The 26,184-nt window shown below is 42.2% G+C and overlaps 1 protein-coding gene across 1 annotated transcript in view; it reads right to left on the reverse strand.

Annotated features, from left to right (window-relative positions):
• The window catches only part of ADAM17 (ADAM metallopeptidase domain 17), a 35,322-nt gene that overhangs the window by 5,038 nt on the left and 4,100 nt on the right, over positions 1–26,184 (reverse strand). The window contains exons 2-16 of the mRNA XM_032684612.1: positions 18,013–18,145; positions 15,751–15,884; positions 14,790–14,878; positions 12,867–13,035; positions 11,922–12,052; positions 10,100–10,189; positions 8,930–9,043; positions 8,249–8,393; positions 7,629–7,717; positions 5,660–5,812; positions 4,624–4,823; positions 3,485–3,588; positions 2,680–2,814; positions 1,671–1,801; positions 575–653 (exon numbers count right to left, since the gene is read on the reverse strand). Coding sequence (XP_032540503.1) covers positions 575–653; positions 1,671–1,801; positions 2,680–2,814; positions 3,485–3,588; positions 4,624–4,823; positions 5,660–5,812; positions 7,629–7,717; positions 8,249–8,393; positions 8,930–9,043; positions 10,100–10,189; positions 11,922–12,052; positions 12,867–13,035; positions 14,790–14,878; positions 15,751–15,884; positions 18,013–18,145 — 1,896 coding nt within the window. The remainder of the gene's footprint in view (positions 1–574; positions 654–1,670; positions 1,802–2,679; positions 2,815–3,484; positions 3,589–4,623; positions 4,824–5,659; positions 5,813–7,628; positions 7,718–8,248; positions 8,394–8,929; positions 9,044–10,099; positions 10,190–11,921; positions 12,053–12,866; positions 13,036–14,789; positions 14,879–15,750; positions 15,885–18,012; positions 18,146–26,184) is intronic.

Here is a 26,184-nt window from a genome sequence, read left to right on the forward strand (position 1 = left end):
AACACAGAGCGAGACAGCAGGGGTGACACCAGGGGTGAGGTGACACCTGCCTGGATTGCATAGTGGGGATCAAGACCAAGAGGGTCCCTCACAGTGACTCAGCACAGGCACACAGCTTGTGGTATGTGACCTCAGTGGTTTTCTTAAACAACAGAGAAAGGAAGTGTTCTCCCCCTCCCAGTCTGTTGACATTTAAATCCCACTGAGAGGCCCACTTTGTACCACGCTGAATCTAGCTGACCTCTAAAAAGACTGTCTTACTTCCTTTTCTCTAACTGACCACTTCTTGGTATTCAGACAAGAAGCTATCACTTCCTTCACAAGCTTGGAAGATGCCTAGATAGAAAATAACAGAGTGAAAAAATGCAAAATGATCCCCCATCCTTTCAGCTTTGAAAAGCAAGTTCAGTATTGTCAAACTTTAGGCAAAAATACACTCAGATACATCACAAACACAGCTACTGGCTACCCCTGTACACAGGTGAATAAAACCAGCCAGCTAACTCCCTCTGAGACTTTAGAGGTTCGTGTCATGCACTCAAAAACACCCAAAGGGTATGGTTGTGTATCTTACCAAAAGTATTGATGCTCAGTTGGTCTATGAAATCCCAAAATCGTTCAATCACATCCTGTACTTGCTTCTCGCATTTGCCCTGCAAAAGTAACAAAATGATCTTATGCTACCTAAGCATTAACTACTTCCTTCTTGGTGAGGGAAGGACACACAAGCATGGTAATGAAATGAGAACTACAGACTCAGCAGGACTTGACTTGCATTCCGAATACACATTTACACTCATGTCCAACAGCAGCAGTCCATTTTTACTGCCTTTATTTTTGGCAAAACAGTTTCAATTCGATTGCTGTTTGAAACAGATGAAGTTTGAAAGTTTGAAATGTGCAAACCCCTACCTTTGGTCCATGTTAGGGGACATAAAACTGAAACTTCTAGAGAGGTGTAAACTGGAAGCCTCAGATCCCATTACCCATGGAGAAGGCTGCAGCTCTCGGGAGCTCATGGTTACAGACAGACTCACTGCCAGATTGGGCTGTGCTGGTTTAACACAGTAGATCATTGGTCTTCCAATTCTGCCAGCAGAAGGGCTGGGACATGCCCTCCCAAATTCACTTCTGCTCACACCCAGTTTAGCTCCAACCACTGGGGTCTGCAGGTGACGCGACTGTGCAGCTGCACCACGGAAAAGGCCACTGAGTGCCAGAAACCCACCAGTCTCCCTGCCATGGGCTCACTGCCCCTTCCAGATACTGCCAGCTGGATTTTTGTGTGATTGCTAGCTGACCCGAATGATTTAGAGCCAAAAATCACATTAATTGGGCTAATGCGAACAACTGTAAAGGCAAGTGCTGCAAACCTAGTCAAGCTTACAGCAGTGCTCATTCACCTCCTTTGCAAGGACTGCCAGTTGGCTGAGCTGTGGGGAGCAGCAGAAGAGGGTAATAAGCAGGTGCAGAGGAGTAACATCTCCACCTTGCACAGGTCTCTGCAGAACTAACTTCCACCTGCAGCCTCCAACACCCTTTACCCCGTGAAGAGAGACTTAAAATGTCCCACCCTGCTCAGCAACAGGTTAAGCTTTGGCTTCTCTTCACCAGCACAGTCCTCCCCAAGGACTCACCCCCCCAGCCAGAGCAGAGCTGGGAACACTTACATTAGTGTCACAGAATCCCACGGTGCAAGGCTTCCCCTTGCGCAGGAACAGGAACTGGTCATTGGCATCAACGTACGGGGTGCACCTGTCCTGCTCGTCCCGGCAGCACACCTTGCAGGAATTGTCCGTTTCTGCAGCAGAGCAACGCACTCATTCCTTGGAAGCACCAAGAGTCACCTGCAACCCACAACCCCATGTCTCCCCTGGTTGACTGTGTTCATCAACAGCTTCCCCACAGGGAAGGCAGGACTATGGGAGTTGCCCAATTTCAGGCACTCTGATGACCAAGCCTAAAACTCAATCACATGCTCTGTGCAATTAGGGGGTACACTGGGACCAAGCTCTCCAAGCTGATACCCCAACACTGCAGGAAACAACAGGCCAGTGAAGAGGTTCCAAACACATCCACAAAAAGAGATTTAAATATTCCTTGGGGTCTGAGTCCTCTAGACACCTTTCTCCTCAGCTATGCCCTCCATCTCAAACAGTGTGGCTCACAGCAGTTCCTTGCACTGTCCCCATGAAGCCTTCCACCTACTCCCAGCTGCTTTACCACACTTACGAGATGATACAGAGAGCAGGTTTGCAGTGGCAGGGGACTGGACTTAGGGATCCTATATTCTCAGAGCACTTTAACCTCTTTGAAATCTTTAACTACTCATTGGAGGCCAATACTCTTCTGCCAGATGCCTGGTCCAGAGGTTGGTCAGGATCTCTTTACAATCCTTCCCATCCACCTGTGGCAGAGGTGGAAGGTAGGAGAGTGTCCTCTTCTTTAGCTGGAGTGTCAGACCGTAAGTCTCATCTTAATGTCTTCAATCCAGACTACCAGAAGACAGGAGGACATTCACATTCCTTTTTCAAACAGAAAACACCTGACAATACCCAACAGTTTTAACTTTTCCAGAAACCACAAGCTCAGCCCTCCCACAGATCATCCTGCAGCAGAGCCAGTGCTCCCCACAGAGCAGAGATGAGGCACATTCCAGTTCAGTCCCGTGTCACCCACCGTTGCACGCACACGACCGTAGGTTCTTCTCCCTCTCGCAGAAAGGGACACACTCCCCATCCTTGCACTTCCCCATGTCCACACAGACGGTGTCATCCGGAGCATTCCCGGGAGGGGGACACTCGCTGCTGTTCCCTACAGATGGAAGTCAGCAGAGTGGGAGGGCTGTGTTAGAGCAAAGGGCAGAGCACCTAAGTGTGCAGAAGAAAAAGGGAAAATAGTGGAAATACAGACTTATCCCAGGGGAACCCCAATAGCTTGTTCTTGGCTTTCATCTGCAGGTTGCCTGCCAACTGCTCCGAGAGGCAGCAGAAGCTCTAGAGGCTTTCAACAGCTCAGGCACTGTGGCACTGGCAACCATGCAGTAAGTGCAGAACCTGGAGGCAGTCTCAGCAAAGCAGACACTGACTTGACTCCCTGCCTCCAGGAAAGATTATGAAGAAGTAAACAAGTGGGGAAGTGAAGCAGAGTTGCAGTAATTCCACCTTTTCTATGACAAAACTAATTCTTGCCCCCTCCCAGGGAAAGACACTGTTTTGCTTTTTCTTCTTTCAAGGGAAAGAAACAAAGAAGAAAAGAAAAAAAAAAAAATCAACATTTTTCATGTTCTTCTTGGCAACAAATCACCAAGTGACTCCTGGACTACAATGAAACTCATTATAGGACTCTTTTGTGATGCTTAACCGGTCTCTAAAATTACATGTACCGGATGGATAAAGGGCACTAGACTGAAAGTGGGTTGAACAGGACACTGAGCCTGGAGCGCTTGGCTGGCTGACATACAGGGGACAGAACCACGTCCTACCAGTGCAAAAAGACTCTCCTTTACAAGTGGCATTTATAGCTTCTTGGCATTTCTTCTGTGCACTTTCAAACTGGCAGCCTTTACAGCAGGGACTGTTCCGATCACTGGGGAAAGATCAAAATGAAAGAAATAAATATTAAGCAATTTCAAAAAAATAAGTACAAGTGTGACAAAACCAGAGAAAAAAAGATGTTTAGGAAAAAAAAACTACTTCTTGGAGACTGACTCATTGATTCAACCCTTGCCCTCTCTGCCCCCTCCCACAGCCACCTTTCTACACACCCACTGAGTCTTCATGTACTAAAGGTAAAATCACAGACAGTACAGCATATTGAGAGACAACACAGGGACCCTTCTGTTGAAGGCCCTTGGATCCTCCTCTTGTCATTTGCTGTGCAATTTAGGACAAGACCTTTCACCCTTTCCTTCCCCAAACACTTCTTCCCTTCCGTTTGTCCTGAAGGTTTCCTACTTTTTATTCTGCACTGTCTTTATTTTCATTGTTCTCACCTAACATAAAAAGGTCCTTAGTACAAAAATACTCACTAAAATTGAAGGATTTTCTTGCAAAACAACAGGAGTTGCACAAGCTCTCTAATGTTACATGGTGTAAAGCTGAACTATGAAAAAGCAGATAGGGCACTGCATTGCAACAGGGCCATGAGCACCCCAAAAAAAGCAAGAACAGAAAGAGGACTCATTTAGTGCAGTCAATGTGTTGTCTGCTCAAAAATGTTCTGCAGCAGTCTTGAAATATCAGTATGTGATCCCAGCATAAAGCTACCTTGCCATACCAGCAAAAATTGCATCTGCACAGAAAGTTTGTACAGGAAGTTTTAAATCTTGTTTTTCAATTGCCTAAGTCTGCTTTATAACAATGCTAGTAAAAATAACACCACCACAATAATCATTTTCAAGCCTGTAGTTTCTGACACTTCTCAGAAAAAGTAAGAGAATGCTACAAAAACTAATGTATGCATACAGTAGCCTTTCCTGATATCCTTTATTGTCTTGAGCTCACATGTTTAGCCTTAAAGCCAAGAAACAGGCCTGTGACACTGCAGGTGGCTTCAGGAGTTTTCAGCCCAGCCCTTCATTCTCTCCTGCATAAAGAGAAGTTGCAGCTCATTTCCCCTTACCTGCACTTGGCACCATCTTTCAGTTTACAGTCTGCAGTGCAGCAGGGATCAGCCTGTTGGTACAAGAGGCCAGGATCGCATTCCTCCCCTTCATCCACCCTGGAGTTCCCACACACTTTGTTGTTGCGCTCTTTGAAGCACTCCTGGGCCTTGATCTCTATGGTCCTATGGATGGATTTTTTGCTGCAGCTTGAGAACATCTAGAGAGTCACGGGGGGAAAGAGCAGCACTGAGGAGTGTACCTTTCTGTCAACAACTGGCATCTAAGACAGCCATGGCCTCCCTACACTTCCAAATTCTGGTGTCTCAGAAAGCAGTTATTCCCTCTATACTGTCAGCTTGATACCTCAGAAAAATTTTAAGATGGGAAAGTAAAGGTTGGGTCTGTAATGGACACTGTGACATTACACTGCAGGGACTACCCCATGCAGCTGGGCTCAGAGTCAACCCCAGTTCTCCCACGGCTTCAGGGCTTCACCACCCCCAGGATGGGATGTGAAGCTGTACCAACAGGGACAGACTGCGCTACCTCTCGGCAGCGGGGCTGGGCACGAGCCACAAGTCAGACTCCACTGCAGACTAATCATCCCCTGATAATCTTGGTTTCTCATCTGCAGAACAGGCACAAGGTCAACTCCACATTGCCAATGCAAGCTCCCACTGCAGCTCTGGCGTCTGGCAGTCTCTCTACAACAACGGCAGCTATGGACCACCCAAACACTATTTGGTACTGAAGGTCCCGGACTGGACTCTTGCTGATGACTTGCTTGCAGCAGCATGTGGCCACAGCTAATTACAAGCAACTAATTAAAATGCACCTTGACATGCTATGAACTCCACTGAAACTCAGATTCCAAAAGATGATCTTATCTTACAGAGAACCCAACTGCTTGTGAATGTTTTCTCCTTATGGCTAACCCATTACAGTCGTGATGGTTTCAATCTACAGGAATCATTAACTAAACAGAGTTGCCATATAAAGGGTCACTGACCACAGCAGAAACTTGTATGTTGAAGCAAAACTAAACAACCATACCTTGTTGTTTTCATGATCCCCACTGACAGCAATAGGATACATGACATATTTCCCTCCCTCGTCTTCAGTGGGGGCACATTCTGGCAGACTGTCAGGATCATGCTCTGCTCCAAAGTTATGTCCAAGTTCATGTGTCGTAACCAGGTCAGCCTCCTTTTTTGAACATGAAAAAAACAATGTTGAAAAAAATTAGTCCGAGCAGGAAAGGACAGAAGATCCCAGCTACTTCCAGGCCATCAGCACTTCTAAGATACACCAAGAGGGACAGGATGAACATTTTTCTTTTTCTAAAAGTGGAGAAATAAAGGCAAATAAAATTATGGACCATTTCAAAGTAAAGTTCCAGGACTAGGTTTGAACACTAAATCAGTGCTAAAGGCAAAATGCTGTCCTAGAATACCAATTTAAGCTTGTTTTCAATACAATAAAGGTACTTAAAATATGAAAATTTGCTTTTAAGTAGCTGGAAGGCATAAAAAGTTGAAATAAAAACCAATTCAAACGAACACCAGGTACTACAATTAGTCAATCTCTTGTTTAACATCTATTGCCATTAGAATTATTTCTTCTAAAGGGATGATGACATTAGGAGCACTGAATAAACTCTGCTATTGCATGATTACTGGGAAAGACACCTACAATTGTGGCCCAACAGGGATGCATTTCCAACATTATTTATGCAAGACAGGTCTGCCTGTGGTGAGGATCCTAAATTGGCTCTGCTTGCTGTGCACCTCCCACAGCGCCTTAGCCAGCAGATGGTGTCAACCTCACAAGGTGACAACCACAAACTAACCTTGCACAAAAATAAAGGTGAATGCAAGGACACCAGGCAGTTCAGGAGAGAGAATCCCTCAGTGCAGCTGCTGTGTGGGCTCGGGAAGGAGCAAGCACTGGAATGAGCAGCACTGGTTCATGCCTAAGCATGGCTAATGTGAGAGCCAGAGACAGGAGAGCTGCCCAGGGATCCCTCCTGTGCTTCACTGGGTTTTATTTGGAGAAGTGTTTTAAGCAGGTTTTTTTTTCCTTTTTTTTAACCCAAGTGGATACTATGCAGCACTTTCCCTGTGAAACCAATCCATAATGCTCCCACTGCCTCATCCCAAGCCTTGTGCCTCCCACTAGGAAGACAAAAAACTCAATTTCCTTTGTAATCCAAGGCACAACTCCAGTTTGGAGATTGATGCAAATGGCATGGCAACAGCAAGAGCTCTCTGTCAACATCCTTCTAACACAAAGCTTCACTGTCTTTTTTTCCTATCTTCTTGACAGTTTCTGTGCCAAGTTTTAGCCCACACATCAATTATGAATTCCCTTTATAATGAGGCTACAGAAAAGCACAGCTGAGAAGTCACCAAAAGCAAAATATGCCCAACTGCAAAGATTCTGTAGATGCAGACACAGGCACTGCTCTGGTATCTTTAAAAGTGAGACAAAGCTCATATTCAGGCCTTTATGTATTTACTATCTTATCAAGTATGGATAAAAATCCAGACAGCATCAACTTATAGTAAGCTTAGTATAAGCACTAATAAGTCCTGTTCTCTTCCACAGGACACAAAAATCAGGTGGAGGAATTTCATTAAAATGCTCAAACTAAACCTCTTACTTTGCCTCCTTGTTCTTTTTGAGGGTTTGTTTGTTGGAGTTTTGTTGTTTGTTTGGGTTTTTTGTTAAAGCAAAATACATTTAAATTCATCTTTAGATATCAAAAACTTGTTTACACCTGGAAAACTACAGTTCCTATTAGACACTAGCTATGTTTCCTCACTCCTCTTTCGCAGTGAATTCAATCTCCCCTTGTGAGCAACAACAAAAAGGATGATTTTTGTTTTGTGACCTACATCCTTGTCCCCAGGAAGCTCACTCAAATGGAAAGACAGCAGCTTGTTTCAGAGAGCACAGAAGGTTGTCACAATCCCATGGCACACATCACCAGCACACACATACAAGGAGGATACATTCCTACCTTTGTGAGGATGGTCTTCCCATAGTTCTTGGTGCTGGTTAGGCCACTGTTCAAATAGATATCCTTCTTTGCAATTTGACTGTAATAAGCTATAGAAGTGAGAAATAAACAAATGAAAATTGAGAAACATTTTTCTTGGGTTTCAGGGTACTTTTGGGGAGACAGGGATCCTTGTCTGGAGAAATGAACAACTTTATTGTTCTCACAGGCTCACTAGTGAGAGCATGCTTCTTGCCAGTTTTTTGGGCTGGGAAATCTTTCAAGCACAGCTCAAACAGCTCATGTATTGCAGTAAAGGGGAAAACATCAGAAATTTCCAAGACAACAGCATCTGCCATTCCACAACCACTGCAAGATGCACCCACACAAAGCAGCCCTTGGTCTAGGGTTTGTTCTAGCCAGCTTATTCACACCAATAGCTTAGTGACTTTTATCCTTCCTTCCCTTCTTTTTCCATCTCCAGCCAAAAAAAATGGCCACCTCTTCTATGCAAAAAACAACTACTAGAGCGTATGCAAATAACACAACATACTCCAGGAAAGTTGGAGAAAAGGATTAAACACAAATAACAAAAACTAGCTTTCAACCCACAACTGGGACAGAAGAAGAAGAAGCCTTGCCTTTAGGACAAATGCCACCATGGCTGTTAGGTCTGGGAGAGCCAACATAAGCCAAACCAAGTGTTCCCATGTCAAAATCTTGATACGTGAAGAGATGAGCAAGGCACACGTGAGCTGCTTTCTCAGCAATATCAAAGCTAAATTGCTTTAATAAAGAAAAAATATAGTCAAATCTCTGTTAGAAAGTTTACAGTGCATATCAGAAGTCTACAGATAAGAACATTTATCTAATGTGCAGACAAGCACCTCTTAAATCCGGTTAAGTCAGAAAACAGCAGCTGTTTAGCTGTCCTACAGAGCTGTAGGAAATTAAACAAACACCCAAATACGTTGTATGCATTCATTTACATAACTTGTCTATTCATTTCCCATTTTCGCAGGGAGGGGAAAACCAAGTACAATAATTTGATGAAAGTCACAAGGCAGTCAGACTCAGGGCCAGACATATCAGGACTGTCTTTCTGACTCAGACCATATTAATAAGACTAATTGGTGTCTGCTCTGTAGTTATGCAGTGGAGCCCTTTACCATGGGCTACAGGGCACAGCAGCTGGTTTGACTTTGTGTGACACCCGCACGTCACGCGAAGGGAGCAGAGGAGTTTCACCCGTTACTACAGAGCAGCTGTATGAATGAGTAATCCTCTGTAAAAGACAATATTTTTCAAGGGTTACAACCTACCTCTAGCAGCATTTTCACATCCCAGGCATCTTTTTTATCATCTGGGTAGCTTCTTGCCATATTGTAATGCTTTTCTCCAGGTTTTACAGAATTTGGCTCGTTGTGGATGATAATCTACATTTTGAAAAGGGCAACAATAATGTAGAGGAATTTTGGTCAATTTTACAGCTACAGAAAAGGTTTAAATGTAATTTTAAACGTCTCCTTGTACGGAGAAAAATTCAGACAGCATGATTCTAATGTTAACTTTCCAGGCTCTGCTAGTTAAAACACTAACTACATCATAAGTAACTACACCAGCCTTTTTACAGGATAACATCAAAAGTTTCACTGTAACATTCTGCTTTGACGTGCATTTTACTCTTTCAAAAAAACCCTAAATACAACCAGTACAAATAAGCCCAAATCATTTCAGAGTTCTAGCTAACCAAAACATATTTTAAAGGATTGTTACTTTCCCAGGAACCTAGAATTAGTGCTTCATAATTTTCTCCCCTTCCCTGCCCAATTAATGTTCCTCTCTTGTTCCTGCAGACTTTTTCCCATCAAAGGGGCAGCTAGCTTGTCCCATTAGTTGCCATGTCCCACATCACAGCTCTTGCAGTATGCTGAGCTGATGCATTCCTCCTGGTTTTAATGCCCTTTTTCATGTTTCTGTGTGCTAACTCTCAGATGCCATCATAAAACTGAAGTCACTACATTTCCTAATGTCCACTCTACACCAGCCTCTACAATATCATGATGTCTAAGGGAGCCACTAAAGCTCTTCAGGCAGGATTTGTGTTTTTTCATCTGCATTTAAGGCCCACTCAGGCCTTGTAAGCTAAGCAGCAGCCACAGACAGAAATATGACATAAATTCATAAAAGTATGTCTGACAGAAACAAGAATTGCTCATTTGGGGAAAAAACCATCTTTGGATTGAGATTAAATATGGAAGTATTCTCCCTGAAAACTCACATCTCAAACACTGTAGGAACTGAAAACAGGCATGATGTCTCAGATCATTAACACTATCACTGGTAAGATGCTATTTCTGAGTGCTCCTGGATGGAGTTAATAATGTAGGATTTTATTATCTTAGCTCTAATCCAGATAAAATAATCAGAAACCTCAACGTTTAAACCATGTTTCTTTAATTTGGAAACCCTTTGCAGAGTTCAGTGAATACCTGCTCTATCTGTATGCCGTAACCATTGAAGGCTCCATCATCCCAGGAAGTGTTTCGGTAGATGTCATCTACTCTGTCTATCAGTTCAATCTATTTAGAAAAGAAACACAAGTTACTTAGTTGAGTTTTCATACAGTAAAAGTCAAGACACTCTCAGAAGGTGCAACATACTTATCTAGAAACACCTACTTCAAATTAAAATCAAACCTCATATAAGGTAACAGACATACTCTCTGGATCCAAGTGCTGTTGGTTTTAGATCAGTGAGTATTATCAAATACCCTTGAAAATTTTCCATTTTAAAAAAGAAGTACAAACTTTTCCATTTATCACTTTAATTTGTATAGTGGAAGAACAATAGCATTAAGAACAAGACATCTCGGGAAACACTTTGTTCAAACACTACTTTTCCAGATTTCTTTAAAGGGAAGGGCAGAGGAGGGAGTTGTTTTTACTGCTTTGTCTTAGCAGTTAAGTCTAAGTGCTTAACTAGTTTAACTGATTCCTGAAGCTAAAAAGCTATTATTTTCCTCATTACGGTTCAAGCACAAGGTTCCAGATGTAAGTGCTCACAATCAATACCTCCCTTTTCAAACTGCTCGCATATTCTGAAAAACCACCTTCTACTAAATAGAAACGCACAAACTTGCTGAGAATGAGAAGTGACATTCAGAGCCACTCAATAATACTTCATACTTTAGTTTTCCAACTACTGTGTTGTTAACAGTACCCATCTACCCAGGAAACACAAGAGTGGATCAGCCTCAGCACATGTCAGATGCTGAGATAAAAGCATCTCTGCAAACATACCAGTTGAGGCCCCCTTACCTGGAGAATGTAAAAACAATTTTGGGGGCAGAAAGGTCAAAAAGCCAGCAAAGGTGAAACAGAGTGATTAGCATTTCAAAGAGTCGAACTCAGAAAGAGACTTCTGGCAAACAACAGACCTCCAAAAGTGTTTTCATTTGATTTTGTCTCCAGTCCCCAACCCCCCATACTCTCCACTTCTGCTGAAAGGCTGCAGACAGGCCTTGTTCTATTCCACAAAAACTTGTCAGGTAGACAATCACACTGTTTTTGGCTGGGTTACTTGGTAACTGCTACACGTGATGGACTCCTGCTTTCCTGAGGATGGTTGAACACCTGCCTGCTGATGGGAAGCAGTGAATTCATTCCTTACTTTGCTTTGCTACTGTGAACAGCTTTTGCTCTACTGTTTCTATCTCAACCTACAAGTTGTCTCAGCTTTACCCTTTTTAGTCTCTCCTCCACCATCTGTGAGGAGCAAGTAAGCAGCTGTGTGAGGCTGAACTGCTTGCTGGGGTTAACCCACAACACTCATGTACAACCAAACAAACTGTTAACTGTGCCTGCTTCTAATTTTATTGTACTGGACAGAGAATCCCGAAAGAATTTGGAAAAAACCAAGAAATCTACGTAAGTTGAGTTTGCCTCTCCTATGAGCATTAAACATTCTAGAACTTCAGAGATGCTTGGATCCTTTGCAGTGGATTTCAAAAACCAGGAGACTCAAGTTCTGACTGGGGAAAGAGAAGTTCTTAGGTAGAAAATGGCATAGCCACAAGAAATATACGAAAGGAAGGAATTTGCTTATAAGCAAACTTGAAGAAGACTTAACTACAGTATCATCATTATAAACTATTTTTAAAGCATGATTTTAGCACTTTCCCATTTAAAAATTACACACAAGTCAAAAGTCACTTACACAAAAGTAGTATAAGCTGTATGTTGTTTTAACTGCTGGATCACTATGTTTTCCTATGTTAGTTCCAGCAAATTTTAACAAAGTCCATTTACTTACCAAATAGTTTATAGTGGTACTCTCTTCCCCACGGCCCATATACTTGAAAAAACGATGATCTGCCACTACCAACATCTTGCACGTGTTTTTGGAGTTCTCTGGAGTGGCTCTTTTCTTCCGATGGATGCTTGCTACAGTGAATATTTTAAATACAATAAACACTCAATACAACTACCACTGCTGAGTCTATTATCCTTATTTAAGTCATGACTGTGAATGTGGGTGTGTTTCTGTGGAGAGAATGGGGATGTTTAGTTTTGGGCTTTTTTTTAATAGTTATTCTTAAATTTTGTTTTCGTAACAGTCCTCAAACTTACTGTAAGGAAAGGAATGTGTAGCAGTGAAATCGAGTTATTCATCAGATTTACCTATAGAGCTTTTACGGTCATCACCTCAGCCTCAGACCTCCTGTTCCTAGTCATTATCCCAACCTCTGCTGACACAGCAAAGGACAGAGGAAAAAGGGATTGAAATCTCTCAAAACCCCATCATAGCTCAAGATGGATTCCTCGAGTGACCATCAAGGCCAAACAGGTCCTGCTGCACAGTGCACAGAAGTACAAAGTTGTCTGAATGTTCATCTCAGAACATGTACCTACATTGCTGCCAGCTGTCATAAACTGCTCAGGCCTGATGAAAAGGCTTCCTCTCCTTAGCCTACATTTTGGTGGGGCCAAACATCCATTCAACAAGCCAGGAATAAATATGCCCTGAGCAACAGTATCTTCCTTTCATCAGTTGTTGGGGCTTTTGTGGATGGGGAATGGGCACGAGTTAATGCTGCTACCCACCTTCATGCCCCCAGTGAATTTAAAGAGCTAACAGTTAAACTAGAAACAGCAACACAGATTATTGCCCAGGTTCTGACCTTACTTGCCAACACAGCCAGAATTCAAGTGATTCAAGCGTTTCAAAGATGCTGCTCTCCCAACTACGGACACTCACCTTCGTTTTGCTTCCTGTCTTCCAGTCCTTTTGGCAACAGTTCTTCTTCATTCAGCTTTAAATAACCACACACTTTGGGGGACTGCAATCTTGAGAAGTCTTTAATGTCTTCAGATCTGTAGACCAGCAGTCTTTCATCTTCCACATCATCTACGAATCTCCACAGTGGCTAACAGCACAAGAAGAAGTTAGGAATGCTGGGAATGCAAAGACTAAGTCTAGATAAGTAAAAAATTATAGGTATGTACCATCAAACCTCCACAGCTTTCTGTGTCCACACACAAATGCACTAGACTGTGATAACCTCACCTACAGCAACAGGTCTACTACTGATAAAAAGACATCCCCGAGAAAGTCAACAGAATTCAGCTCTCTTATGCTACACGGGCATCCAAAACTCTGAGATCATCTTAACAGAGCAGTTTTTACTTTACTAACATATCCTATTTTTTCTGAATGTAACAGCTACAGCAACACCAAATACAGCACGGACAGGGTCTGTTCTTTGGCCAAAGCCAAGCAGCACTGACTGTCCACATCCACAACACAGAGCACCTGGGTTTGGGTCTCCTCTGGCCCTCAGGCAGTGCTCTTGCAACTTTAGACAGCTATTATTTAGCACACTGTGCTTTCAGTTTAGCACACTGTGCTTTCGGTTCACAGCAAAAAGGTCCCAAAACATGAAGGCTGTGCCAGTCCAGCAGCCACATGTCTGCAGCTCAAAACTGAGTGTTTCACATGCTGAGGTAAGGTCTGAGGGCACAGGTGGTTTATACAGAGGTCCATAACCTTTCCAAATGATACAGGAGCACCATGAAAAAACAAAGGCAGCAACAGTGGAGCAGCTTTGTCCATGCTGCCTTTTGGGAACAGACTCTGGCAGGCACCCTCTCTGGCTGCAAACAGGCATCATCTCATCCAGGGCTGGTCAGGGGCAAAAGCTGACCTGGGGACACCGACAGTGAGCTGGAGCCTGCACACCACTGCCTGCCCTCAGCTGCACGGACACAGGCAGCGAGGAGCAAGGGGGTCGGCTGCACTTACACTGCTCTGGACCACAGACGCAAAAACGCTTTAAATCATAATCAAACAGCTACTGTATGTTGGTAATGTAAAACACAAGTGCAGTGATTTGGATATTTTAATCACATTTTTATACTTTCACATGACTAGATTTCTAAAGTCTACCCATAATTCTGCATCTTTGGGTTTGGAGACAATTACAATATCCATGTAACACTCAGCCATAATTACTGTCATTCAAACATTCTAATACTGCTTGTGTCTGGGAATATACTGCACTGAACAAGTCATTAGGATAGTCTCTAATTATATACTTGTTGAATATATTTTTTTAACCCACAGTTTAAAATAAGACAAGCAATGAACATGGTGAAAAACCATGGTAAAAAAGGGAGTTGGGAAAAATACCAGATTTACAAATGAAGCTCTAAGATAAAAAAACAGATTTTCAAATGAAGGTTTAAGAATGGAAAAAATTCCACAACATAACACAGCCAAAATTTTAGAAAGCTCCACAGACCTCGACTCTGCTCAGACTGCCACACAGTTTGTTATTCTAGAAGACATGATTACCACTAATTACTATCGTTATCCATTTCTGTTTCTGAAACCTTTTCCTGTTTAAAACATACCTTCTGCCCGATGTATCTAAAGCATGCAACCATCAGAGAATGTCACTAATAAAAGTCAACATTTGCAACACTCACTAATAAAAGTCAACATTTGCAACAGTCACACTGGTTTCACACTTCCCTTCCTCTCCCTTCTTACCCCAAAACAAACACCACCACCAAGTCTACTCTGAGCTACAGAGGTGTCAAACGTGACTAACTAGAAAGAGAAATACCCACAGGGAAAGAAAATGATTGTTTGAAGACAGTTTCCCACAGCAAAGAGTACCTCAATATTGTATTCTTCTCCATCAGTATTGATTCGCACTGTAAAATCTTCATCCCCAATATGTGCCACAACCTTGGAATTATGCTCTCCTTTAACATAAGCAAGGAAGATATAAATTAATTCAGCTCTGCTTACATGCACTCCTACACTGCTTGTTAGGGGTTTTTTTAATTGTTTCTAAACTTCGTGCAAAACTACCTTCCTTGGTCTCTGAAGAACTGTTCAGTACAAAGAAAAAAATGGTCATAGTCAACAAGACTCAGATGTAACTCTTAATTTTACAGAAAGTGTTGAGATGGCTCTGGGGATTAGTAATGGGACACAGAATATTTCTGCCAACAAAAGCAGCGTGCATCTAACTATTATCACACAGCAGTTTCACGGTGTCAGCCTGGACTCCAGTGGAAAAGACTCACTAGATCACATAGGCAACATAGAAATAAAAACAACTTAGCAGAAGCATTAGTGCTGGACAAAAGTGGAGTGAGATACGCTTTATTTACAGAAAAGTAATCTACAAAGAACTGTAATTCTTTTAACTGAGCAATCTGGGCATCACTGCATCACCTCTACCTCGTCTTTGTGTTCTGGGACACAGAACAAGTCCTACATTCCAGTTGGAATTAGAGCCACCATCATCATTTAAAAAATAAATTATAATTTGCAAGCCACAGCTTGAGTAAATTATACCTTTGTGTTCTGCCAAACTAAACACAAGAGTCCTATCTTAGAACATGGGTGCAATAGCTCAAAAAAACTCTACCACCCACCAAACCTAAAAAAAAAATAAATCCCCAAACACACCACAAAAACAAAACCAGAAAACCCAAAGGGCATAAGAATTAAGCTTATTTGTTCATCCTAATTGTATCTGACAAAAATAAGGAAAATACACCATTTACTCTGGCCAAGAGACTCCTGCAAAGCTTTGGTTTCTCGGCATAGTCTACTTCATACTAACCAACGACATGTCCGGTGAAAAAGTCTTGCCATTGAACACGATACTCCTTTTCCTTGCCTTCACCATCCACAATTAATGCTTGAAATTTTTCTGAAAAGTGTTCAGCAGTTGCAGTTAAGTATAATTTAAAGTGCCTGTAAGAGAATTTACTTATATTTACTTTTAAGCAAAGTATGCACATAACAGATACATTCAGTCATCATTTTACTGAGGGTCCAAAAGACATTACAAAGCATTAATTCTGATAAGCTGGCTACAAAAACATATACCTAATAATTCATAACTGTAAATATTTTAAACCGTCACAGATGTTTAATTAAAAAATAGAAAAAATAACCCCCAAAATCCAAAACAGTCACTGTTTGCTCATGATGTGCCTTCTCCATTTGCAGTCAAGCAAAAATCAGACCAAGGAATTTCTTTAACTATCCCATCTATATTACAGAATCACAGAATCACCTAGGTTGGAAAAGACCTATGAGATCGAGTCTAACCTATGACCAAACATCACCTTGCCAACTAGACCATGGCACTAAATGCCACATGCAGTCTTTTCTTAAAGACCTCCAGGGACAGTGACTGTACCACCTCCCTGGCCAGTCCATTCCAAAGCCCAATCACTCCTTCTGTGAAGAACTTCTTCCTAATGGTCCAACCTAAACCTCCCCGGCACAGCTTAAGACTGTGTCCTCTTGTCCTGTCGCTTGTTGCCTGGGAGAAGAGGCCAATCCCCACCTGGCTACAATCTCCTTCCACGTAGTTGTAGAGAGTGATAAGGTCTCCCCAAACCCTCCCCCTCTCCAGGCTAAACAACCCCAACTCCCTCAGCAGCTCCTAATCAGAATTCTGCTCCAGGCTCTTCACCAGCCTCGTCGCCCTTCTCTGGACACGCTCCAGCACCTCAATATCCTTCCTAAACTGAGGGGGCCCAGAACTGGACACAGCACTCAAGGTGCAGCCTAACCAGTGCCAGGGGAAGAATCACTTCCCTGGTCCTGCTGGCCACGCTGTTCCTGATACAGGCCTGGATGCCTTTGGCCTTCTTGGCCACCTGGGCACACTGCTGGCTCATGTTCAGTCCCCTGTCAATCACCCCCAGGTCCCTTTCTGCCTGGTCCCTGTCCAGCCACTGTGTCCAGCCTGTAGCGCTGCTTAAGATTTTTATTTTCTGAAATAATACAGTCAGAAGACCATAAACAGAAATCTGAACTCTCTACATTTTTTATGATATATTGTCACAAAAAGTAAAGGTTATCCCAAGAAATAAGTGGAGAACCTTCTCTATAAACCAAGAGCCCATAAGGTTTCTTATGTGGTCTTTGGGTCAAAGATTTTTGGCATGCTGCTCTGCAATCATTCTGTCATCATCATTGGCAGTATTGCAACCTCACCGCAAAGTCAGGGTGCATAAGGCAGTGCAAAACAGGGACAATCAGACATTTGATCCCGTTAACCTTTCATACTTGGTACTTAAAAATTTCCTCCCCCCCCCAGCATTTAGAAACTCAAAAATTATGCACAACTTGCATGACAGTTGTAAATGACACAGGGGAAAGGCATATGAGAACACAGTAAACAAAGATGTCATATGAACAAAATCGATGTATATTTGTTAATATAAAGCATTATTCTCATCCTCATCCCCATTTTAGATTACCAATTTCAGCACTCAAATGCCTATAAGGCACTTTTCTGACTTCCAGAATAAAATCCCTAGAATCATCATGCCTGCTCCCTTCTATCTCTCCTTCCCCTTTCATCTGTGCTTCTCTTTCCCATCTTACAACAACATCACAAAAAAGATTAGAACTGCTTTATTTAATGGAAAGTTTACATTCAGTAGGAAGACAATTAAACCTCTGTGAAAAAAAATACATCTCCTGGGCAACACATCACATGTGCTACTCAAAGGGAAGGCTGAGATTTTCAAGAACCAGAGGACAGTCAAGAAGTATGACAATGTTGCCAGATGAGGTATAACTGGGATCCAACCCAATCAGTGGAAGTAATCTACATGAAACTAAAGCCTAGAACAAAGCAAAAGAAATCCTAAATCACTGCCACTTCAGCAATCAGAGCCATACAACATAACTTATTTTCTCCTTTCCTCTGTGTATCTCTGAAGTCATATAACCATGGAGATGACTAACTTAAAAGAACTGGCCAGTCATGACAGAAAACAAGATAACTATTTCTGGGTTTGAAACTGCACATTATTAATCACAAACTGAAGGAAAATATTATGCTATTTCATTTAATTACCTTTGCAGGGCTGAAAAACTTAAGAGCCTCTCTACGTGTGTCTCAGGCTGGAGGTCCCTCTTCTTCAGTGAGTGTTGCTGGATGCTAGACTGAGAAAGGATGTCGTAGTCTGAAAGCATGGACTCAACTGTGTCTGGAAGACCAACAAGGAAAATTTCAGTTTAAAAAGACTCTCTTCCAAATGCACACACAGAAAAAGAGCAAACCAGAGCCACCCATTTCAACAGCAAGACCACAGTTTGCTCTAATTTTAGGATAACTATTGCACATCTCTGTAAAGGTGCATGTTGCGTACGCAACTAGAAATCAGAGTGAGATAAGACACAATCTGAGAGAGACAAACAAAGAGTTTAGTTCACTTGTTATAGCAATTTCTGAGCAACTAATCCATCACTTTTACTGCCACAACAATGCACAGCTAATGCCCTCCTTGGCTGCCCCCCAGAAACTAAATGGTGGAGAATGTCCCTGTTTCTCTGGGGTGAATCACTCTCCTCACCTGCTGGTCCTCATATGAATCTAAGGAAGTTTAGCCTAGGAGACTTATACCAAACTAACTCCAGATTGGGACTGCATTTTTTACCTTTCTGTCCAACAGTAGACAGAAAACAGACATCTGCATTGCATCATCAATCAGAACTGATTAACAAAGCAACTCATATGATGCACCCTCAGGTACCCTGGTTTCCCAATACCTTACCACCATACAAAACTCCTTTGATTTTCAAACTCAGAATATGAAAACTTGTTCAGAAGAAGGAGACCAAATGCCTGAACTCCTATGGGGAGCAGCACACACATTACAAATTCAGATCAATACTTTGCAGGTGTTTCCACCACTAACAAGGGCACCATGATGGCTGCCAACAGTGTTTGACTCTTGCTGATAAAGCCTGCTGCTGTTTCCTAAGGCATTCCTTCACTAGAGCACCCATCTGCACTCTTCCTTCTCTGGAGCACACATCACCCAGTGGGACACCTGACAACCACCTTCACACTTCTATCAACTGCTATTTACAGCCTTAACCAAAGGCCCTTATTCCCACATCACTGTCTTCCTTCTCAGCCAGAGGTGTTTGCTCTTTTCATGGCACCAAATGAGGAGTCAGACGTGTTTTACAAGAGACTGAAGTGCTCATCCAGAAATTCTTTATTAAAAAAATTCTGTTTCTTTCCCCTCCATTTCCAGCTATGCTTCTAAACCAGACCTGAGAGCTACCAAAGTAGCTTCCTTTTTTTGTTAAGGAAGATGGCCTTCCTTCAGAGCCCCTTATCACCAGCTTACACCACCCAGACAAATAACCTCACATGTTTTATTGGACTTTTAAGTAAGCAGCATCACTAATAAGCTGGTTTACTGGCTCTTGTGCAACAAACAAAGATTGCCACCGTGAAATCTACATAAAGTATAGTTCTTGAAGTAATGTGGGGTTTTTTTAAACCTGGCACTCAGTGCCATCATTTATCCCCAAATCCACGCCTCTAAAGCCCAAGAAAGCTTTAAGAATGGATGCACTGATCGGCGCAAGGCAAGTTTTTTGAGAGGGGGTAGGTGGGGAGAATTAACCATCAGTGTACATGCACACATGTGCCTGTGTACACAGAAGTGAGGGAGCCGCAGAAGCAAAGCTGATCCTCACAGCCCTCCTGGCCCTGTACCAGACCCACTAGCAGAGTGACGGGTGGGCGACACGGCTGCTTTCTTGGGCAGCAGAAGCCACCAAGCAGCGGTTCCCAGGCTTCTCCCTACTCGGCTGCTCCTCCCCGGCCGTTAAGCAACACAGGAAGGGCAGTGCAGTTGTGATTTCCTGATTTCTGTTTACAACCCACAGGTCGGGAGCACCTGCAATCGATTACCACGTGTTTTGGGTGATACACAAAGGCAAGTTTCCTCACCTTCCTTTCTGATGCGGGGTTTTTCCCCTTCTGTGCCCAGCTGCTGGGCAGTGCCTTCATCGTTAGTGCTGCAGATCTGGTTCACTAGAGCCACGCAGTGAGCAAATACCTAAAACCTCCCAAAGTACTGCTTTTCCTTAAAAAGCCCATTATAATTCATTGTTTACGGTCCGACATCCAGAACCCTCATCCAGAACCACCTAGGAGGAGGGTAGGGACAGCCAGGGAAATCAACTCAGAAAAAAACCCAAAACATAATTAAACCTTCTAGTTCTAAATTATTTTAATTAAACTTGAGATTCTTTCACCACAGCTAGAGCAGACCCCTCAATTAAATGTTGATATACTGTTTTCTGATACAAACCAAGCATGTGGTACATGGGGCATGAAGCTAAGGTGTGTTACCACTGCTGTACTGTTTGGGGATTTGCCAAGGACCAGGTCTGCCCAAGAGGCACAATCCCAGCTACAAAACACTACTTCTGTCCTTTTTCACCTCTGCCTGCAAAGTGCAGACCAGAACCAAGGGAAAGTTATGCCAAAGAGCAAGATGCAGTTGCCACTATGGCCAGACAAAACGTCTCAGTTTCATGGCAAGAGAACTGAAAAGTCTGCCAAAAAAATTAGTTTTTTATTTGGTAGGCAAGAACTTCAGAAGTCAATATACACAAACACCTCAATATACACAAACACCCTTCTGGAAATGCCTCACAGCGACACAAGAAGGGTAGTAAGAACAAGACCTAAAAATCTCATGAAGATGAGTAAGATGACTGTTGAAGTAATAAATGAAACATAGGACACTCCTAGTTCCTGTAACTCTGAAACAAGAATGCACTTGTTCATATTTCCTCTTACCCTTCCTAAATTTGTTTGCTTTTAATTTTACTTACAACATAAGTAAAGGCTTAAGACATGCTGCTCCTAGACATAAATCTGTTAACTAATTATGGTATTAGACAGACATGAAAAAAATATATTGGTAACACATTTAAACCAAAATTTTTCTGTACAATGTTGATATTGTGAAAAATTAATTCCTGGTCATGGCTTATTGAAAATAAAAGATGAAGTGTCATTATTTTAAACAAAACATAGAACTGTACAGAGTCCAACTGTACAGCAGTCTGTGGATAGGAGCCACAGCAAGCATATACTTGACTACTTTTTACTCAAGTTTGAAAATCTTTTCAGCATTCCTTCCTCATTATCTTCACTATGGTCCAAGAGCCATTTTCCATGGGCTTCAACAGCACTGAGCTGACTCAGATTTTCCCAAACCACTTTCTTTTGGTTCCTTTCCTTTGAACCCCTCCTAGATTTCCACATTCCTGTCTTTTTGGAGAACACCTTAATTCCACCCTGATATTCCAGTTATTTATTGTCACCAGCCTTCACCTCATTGCACCTTCTTTCCTGCATGGGAACCTCCCAAGAATATACACATCTTGGGTCTGCAAGAGAGACAGGGAAGGAACATCAGTGACAAAGACGGTATCCCAAAGCTCTTGAGAAGAAATCCACAGCAGTGATTCTTCCTCTGCTCCTAACTTTGAACTCACCAACCGTTCCCTCTGTTTTTTCACCTTGTTTCAGGGCTAAAATCCTCCTGGCACTAACTAGACTTTCAGACTTAACATAGGCAAGTATCCTTTAAAGAAACTCTGGGCATCGCAGCAGGCTACTCCAGCAGCAAAGAGCTCAAGAATGTGTTGGGCAAGAGCTGAGATCACGGAGTTCAAGGCCACTGCTTGTATTTCAAAAGAAGAGGTTTCTCTTCCAGTGCTCAGCTACCCATTCAAATACCAATGTCACCCTTCTCCAACCAGCTCAGCTTTCATAAGCCAACAGTAAATTCCCATGATCTCATGCCCCATCTATTGCCCGGAAATCAACAAGTATATGTGGCAAGTCAGCCATTTCATAAGAATTCTTTTGCACTGCATTATTTATAGAAAGGTTAAGCTTATCTAGAAGCATGAAGTTTTAACCCAGAAGATATAATTAATATTTTTAAAAACTCTCTTCACAATTATCTCATGATAGAAAATGTCTCTAACAAACCCAAAATATCAAACAATATTAAAAAAAAAATACTTTCAGGATTTAAAAATGACCACAAGATAATCAGAGGGGTTTGCAGGAATGATTGCAGTTATTTCTCCAACCATCCCAAAGGGAATAAAAGCAGAAATAAATCTATCAAAGGCGTTGGAATGGGATGACAAGCCTACAGACAGCAGTCCTAGAACGAGCACAGCAAACACACTCAGGAGGATTTTGCATTGTGAAATCATTGTCATATGCCCAAAAAAGGGTTCCAGCCTCTATTTCGAGTGGCAGTCATCTACTACAACCTGGCTCCTGATCCCAAGCTGATTTCCAGTGGGTATCAAACCCCTATCAAAAGCTTATGAGCAGTTAACTAATAACAATTTTTCTGATTCAGCTGGGGAGTGACTGAAGGACTCCGTATTCCTTATTGTTACTATTTACTTTTATAGGCTCTTAGTACACTAAAATACTTCAATTAAAGTAACCAAATATAGTCACTTGAAACATAATTCAGAGCCTCAGTCAGAATTTAGACCAGGAAACATGGACTGGAGTCTTTCCAACCTGAACCCCATGAGCTAAAGCAGGTCTCCATAACCCCACATAAAACAGCTGCCCTTGTGCTTGTGGTAACAGCTGCTCACTGGCTGCCATACAGTGGGATGGTTTGACTGCAGCACCATTCCAGGGACTGCTAACGGAGAGGGCAAATATATTTGTATTTCAACCGGGCACACAAACGGTCTTTATGAGGTAGGAGGTGATGCAGTCATGCCTAAATTTTTGTGGGTACCTCTTTAACAGTTTACACTGCTTTTAGGCGACTGCTGATGAAGAGGAAGTGTTGAGAAGGTCCATCTGTGGGAAAGCTGTTCCATAACAGCTCATTGCACATGCTGTTACATCTTTCTCCAGTACATCTGGTACAGAGCCATTGCCAAAGACAGAAAACAAAGTGAATTGAAACACTTATCCCACACAAAACAGCCCATGCTTTTAACAGTTTAGATAAATCATGTTTACTTGTTTCCACCAAAGAGCGGCTGCTGTTTTGTTCATCAAGTACATATAAACAGAAGAACTTGTGTGAGAAACAGGTTCAAAGCAGGAACCAAACACGTCAGTATTCTTATAGACCTTAACAGGATAAGGCTTAACACTCTGTTTAAGTACATTTCTAGACAAACCTGTTAGTAGGAATGGCCAGCCATGTCAGCACTGCCCAATGTTTTAGAAGGCATGTATTTTACTCAATCCCAACTACACCAAACTTGCTAAGCCATGTGAGAAAACAGAGTGCCCAGATTCAGTTAGTCAGCAGTGCAGACGAGGCCTCAGGGTACGGTTACCCAGTCCTCGCCCTGCCGAGTTACTGTCCACCAGCTCCTCCAAGGTGCACTTCTGCAGTCACACAGGGCAAACCACACTCTGCTTATCACACATTCAGACATGCCCAGTGATGGATATCATGGAAAACCTAACAACTTCTAAACACTCTTTAGCTCATCTCAGGAAAAACTTATTCATATAGCTGCACCTTTAACTCCAAAGTTTTTTTCCTACAGTAAAACAGACATCTGTTTCTGGGCAGTGGGAGTATTAAGGGTGCAAATTCTGTTTAGCAGAAGCTGTACAGACAATTAAACTGCTATTTCTGGTGGTTATGAATACAGTTGAATACCTACAATGGCTCCTACACGTTACCTCACACACTTCCAACCTTGCAAATTATTTCCTTCACTGAACACGTCTTAAATAGGGACTAATGAAGAACAAAACTTATACTATTGGATCTACTTGATTTAATAACTCAATCTGTCCTATTAAGGACAGCAGATCACTTCTTGAAGAAACAAATAAAAGAATGCAACAACCTGCTCAAATATTGACATTATTAAAAATAAGGAAGCCCACTGAATTAACATCCTCATGGTCAAAGTGAAACAAGGGCCATTCCATCTTACACCAGAATATCATCATGTGACTTGATGCTCAGAAAAACGCAACTCAACACACCCCCAAATCATATGCTTTCATATATCCTGCAGAAAGTCACAGGATGCAGTGTTCTCTGAAAACAGATAATTTGTCTGGCTCTCAAAAGAACTGCAAGCCTCACTACTGTGCTTAGATACCACATCACAAAATCCTGCTGTGTCACCAAAAAGGTTTGAGCGGAGCTGATTCTATGCAGAGACTAATTACTGTCTGACTACACTTCTGAGTCCAACCCCTTCTCCACTTCTCACTGTGTTTCTTCTCCTTGTGGATATGACTTTAGACTCAAACATGACCCTCTAAAATTCAAGGCACCTCACAGGTACTGAGGGGCAGAACTTTACAATTTCAGTAACAATCTGAAAAAGTGAGAAAGGAAACCAAGGGATACCATGTTGTTGTTCAACAGCTCAGTAATTATGGATCAACATCAAGTGGGTGGTAGCTGTAGGTGCCTCCCTGCATAACAGAGCCCCCTTCCCTGCATAACAGAGTCCCCTTCCCTTCCCTTCCCACTTGCCAGTCCATGCACACACACAAGTTAAAAATGCAAGTACAGAGGAGGAAAAAAGGTACAAATAATGCATATTAAGAGCAACACAGGAAGACAGGGATGGATATTGTGACATAAAGGGCATAAGTGACATAAAGATGGGCAGTACTGTCACATAAACCTGCAAGAATAAAAGACATCAAGAAGACCATTAGAATTATTAAGAGGGTTATAGGATATCCCCAAAACAAGCAAGTTTGTGTGTTGCACATAAAATTTGCAGAACAGGACAGCAGGATAAACTGCTCTTTGTTAAAGTAACCTGTTCTTGGTTTCACAGTGAAGTACTTCCCATGATCAGTCTGGGAAACAGGCAAACTCAGACTCCTGCAGTTTATAAAAAAGCTGGGGGGGAATCAATCTGTTTATAACCAAAGTTAAATATAAACTTCTGCCTCAAAGATAAATCTCTACCAACTACTAAAGGCACAATTAAATCCTAATGCAATGTTTGAATGCAACCAGGAGAACTCTGGGTTGAGGAGCTGCCCGGCTGCACTTCCTTGCTTGGCCCTTGCAGCCACATCAGGGCTTCTGCACATGCACACAAAAATTCCAGAGTGGCAAAAGCATGAAGCTGAGATGAGTCACTGCTGCTATCAGAAACGTACAGCAGTAGGGAAGTTGTCAGGTTCTACAGTGGGAGGGGAAGGAAAATTAAACCACCCCAAACCTTAAGTGCAAACAGGAATTTTAGTTTTTGTCTGCTTAAAGGTCAGAACAAATTGGCAATACTGAAAACCAAACTCATGCTGAGCACTGGATTATGTTCCCATTACAAAAATCTTGCAACAGTTAAAGGTAATTCGTACTAAGTAGAATTTAATCTAGTGTAGACATTCTTCTTTTTGTTGACTTTGAGTACTTCTCTCAGAAATTACACTTCAATAACTTTTTTTTTGTTGGAAATGGAAACATTGACTGATTCACATGAATAAAAGAAAACAAACCTGAGAAAAGTGCTTTAAAACCTTGATATTAAGTACTTCCACTGAAAAGACTGTTAACCCACGACACAAAAATTACATTGATAACTTGAATTCAATAAGGCCACTTCTACACCAAGCGCTTGCTGTTTATATGGAGACAAAGACACGGCATCAACAAATTCCTGCAACGATTTTGAAATAATCCCAGAGCATCCCAGGCACGTATCACATGCTGCAGGATTGTGCGTTCTTGAATTCTTCTCCACACGGTGCACGGTGAGACACTCTCAACCTTCAGCTTGTGGGCTCAAACTGCAAAACTAGCTCCATCTAAAACAGTCATCTTACTTCAAAGGATATCGAAATGGGATAAGAAACAGTAACAAAAAAAAAAGGCAAACTATGCTGGGAAAATGAATCATTTGACCCTCACCTAGGTTATTCCTTAATCTCCAACAGAAGCTCCAATCCAGCAGGATGAAATTTAATCTTACATAAAGATTTTGTCACTAATTATCACACTGTACATTCTTGACTCTGAGCTAAACTTCCAACCCTTTAACACTTCGGCAGTCACTTACATTCCTGGCCTTATGGACCTCCTGCATTTTTGTCACACCAAGAGTGAAGGAGAATTCAAACTGACTGCAAATCAATTTATGCTGCCCTTTGTATCACTCAGCTCCCCCAGTTTACTCATCAACACTACTACCATTTGGTTTTTTTCACTCAACAACTTGT

This window comes from Chiroxiphia lanceolata, chromosome 3 (genome assembly GCF_009829145.1).
Source record: "Chiroxiphia lanceolata isolate bChiLan1 chromosome 3, bChiLan1.pri, whole genome shotgun sequence".
Taxonomy (NCBI): Eukaryota; Metazoa; Chordata; class Aves; order Passeriformes; family Pipridae; genus Chiroxiphia; species Chiroxiphia lanceolata.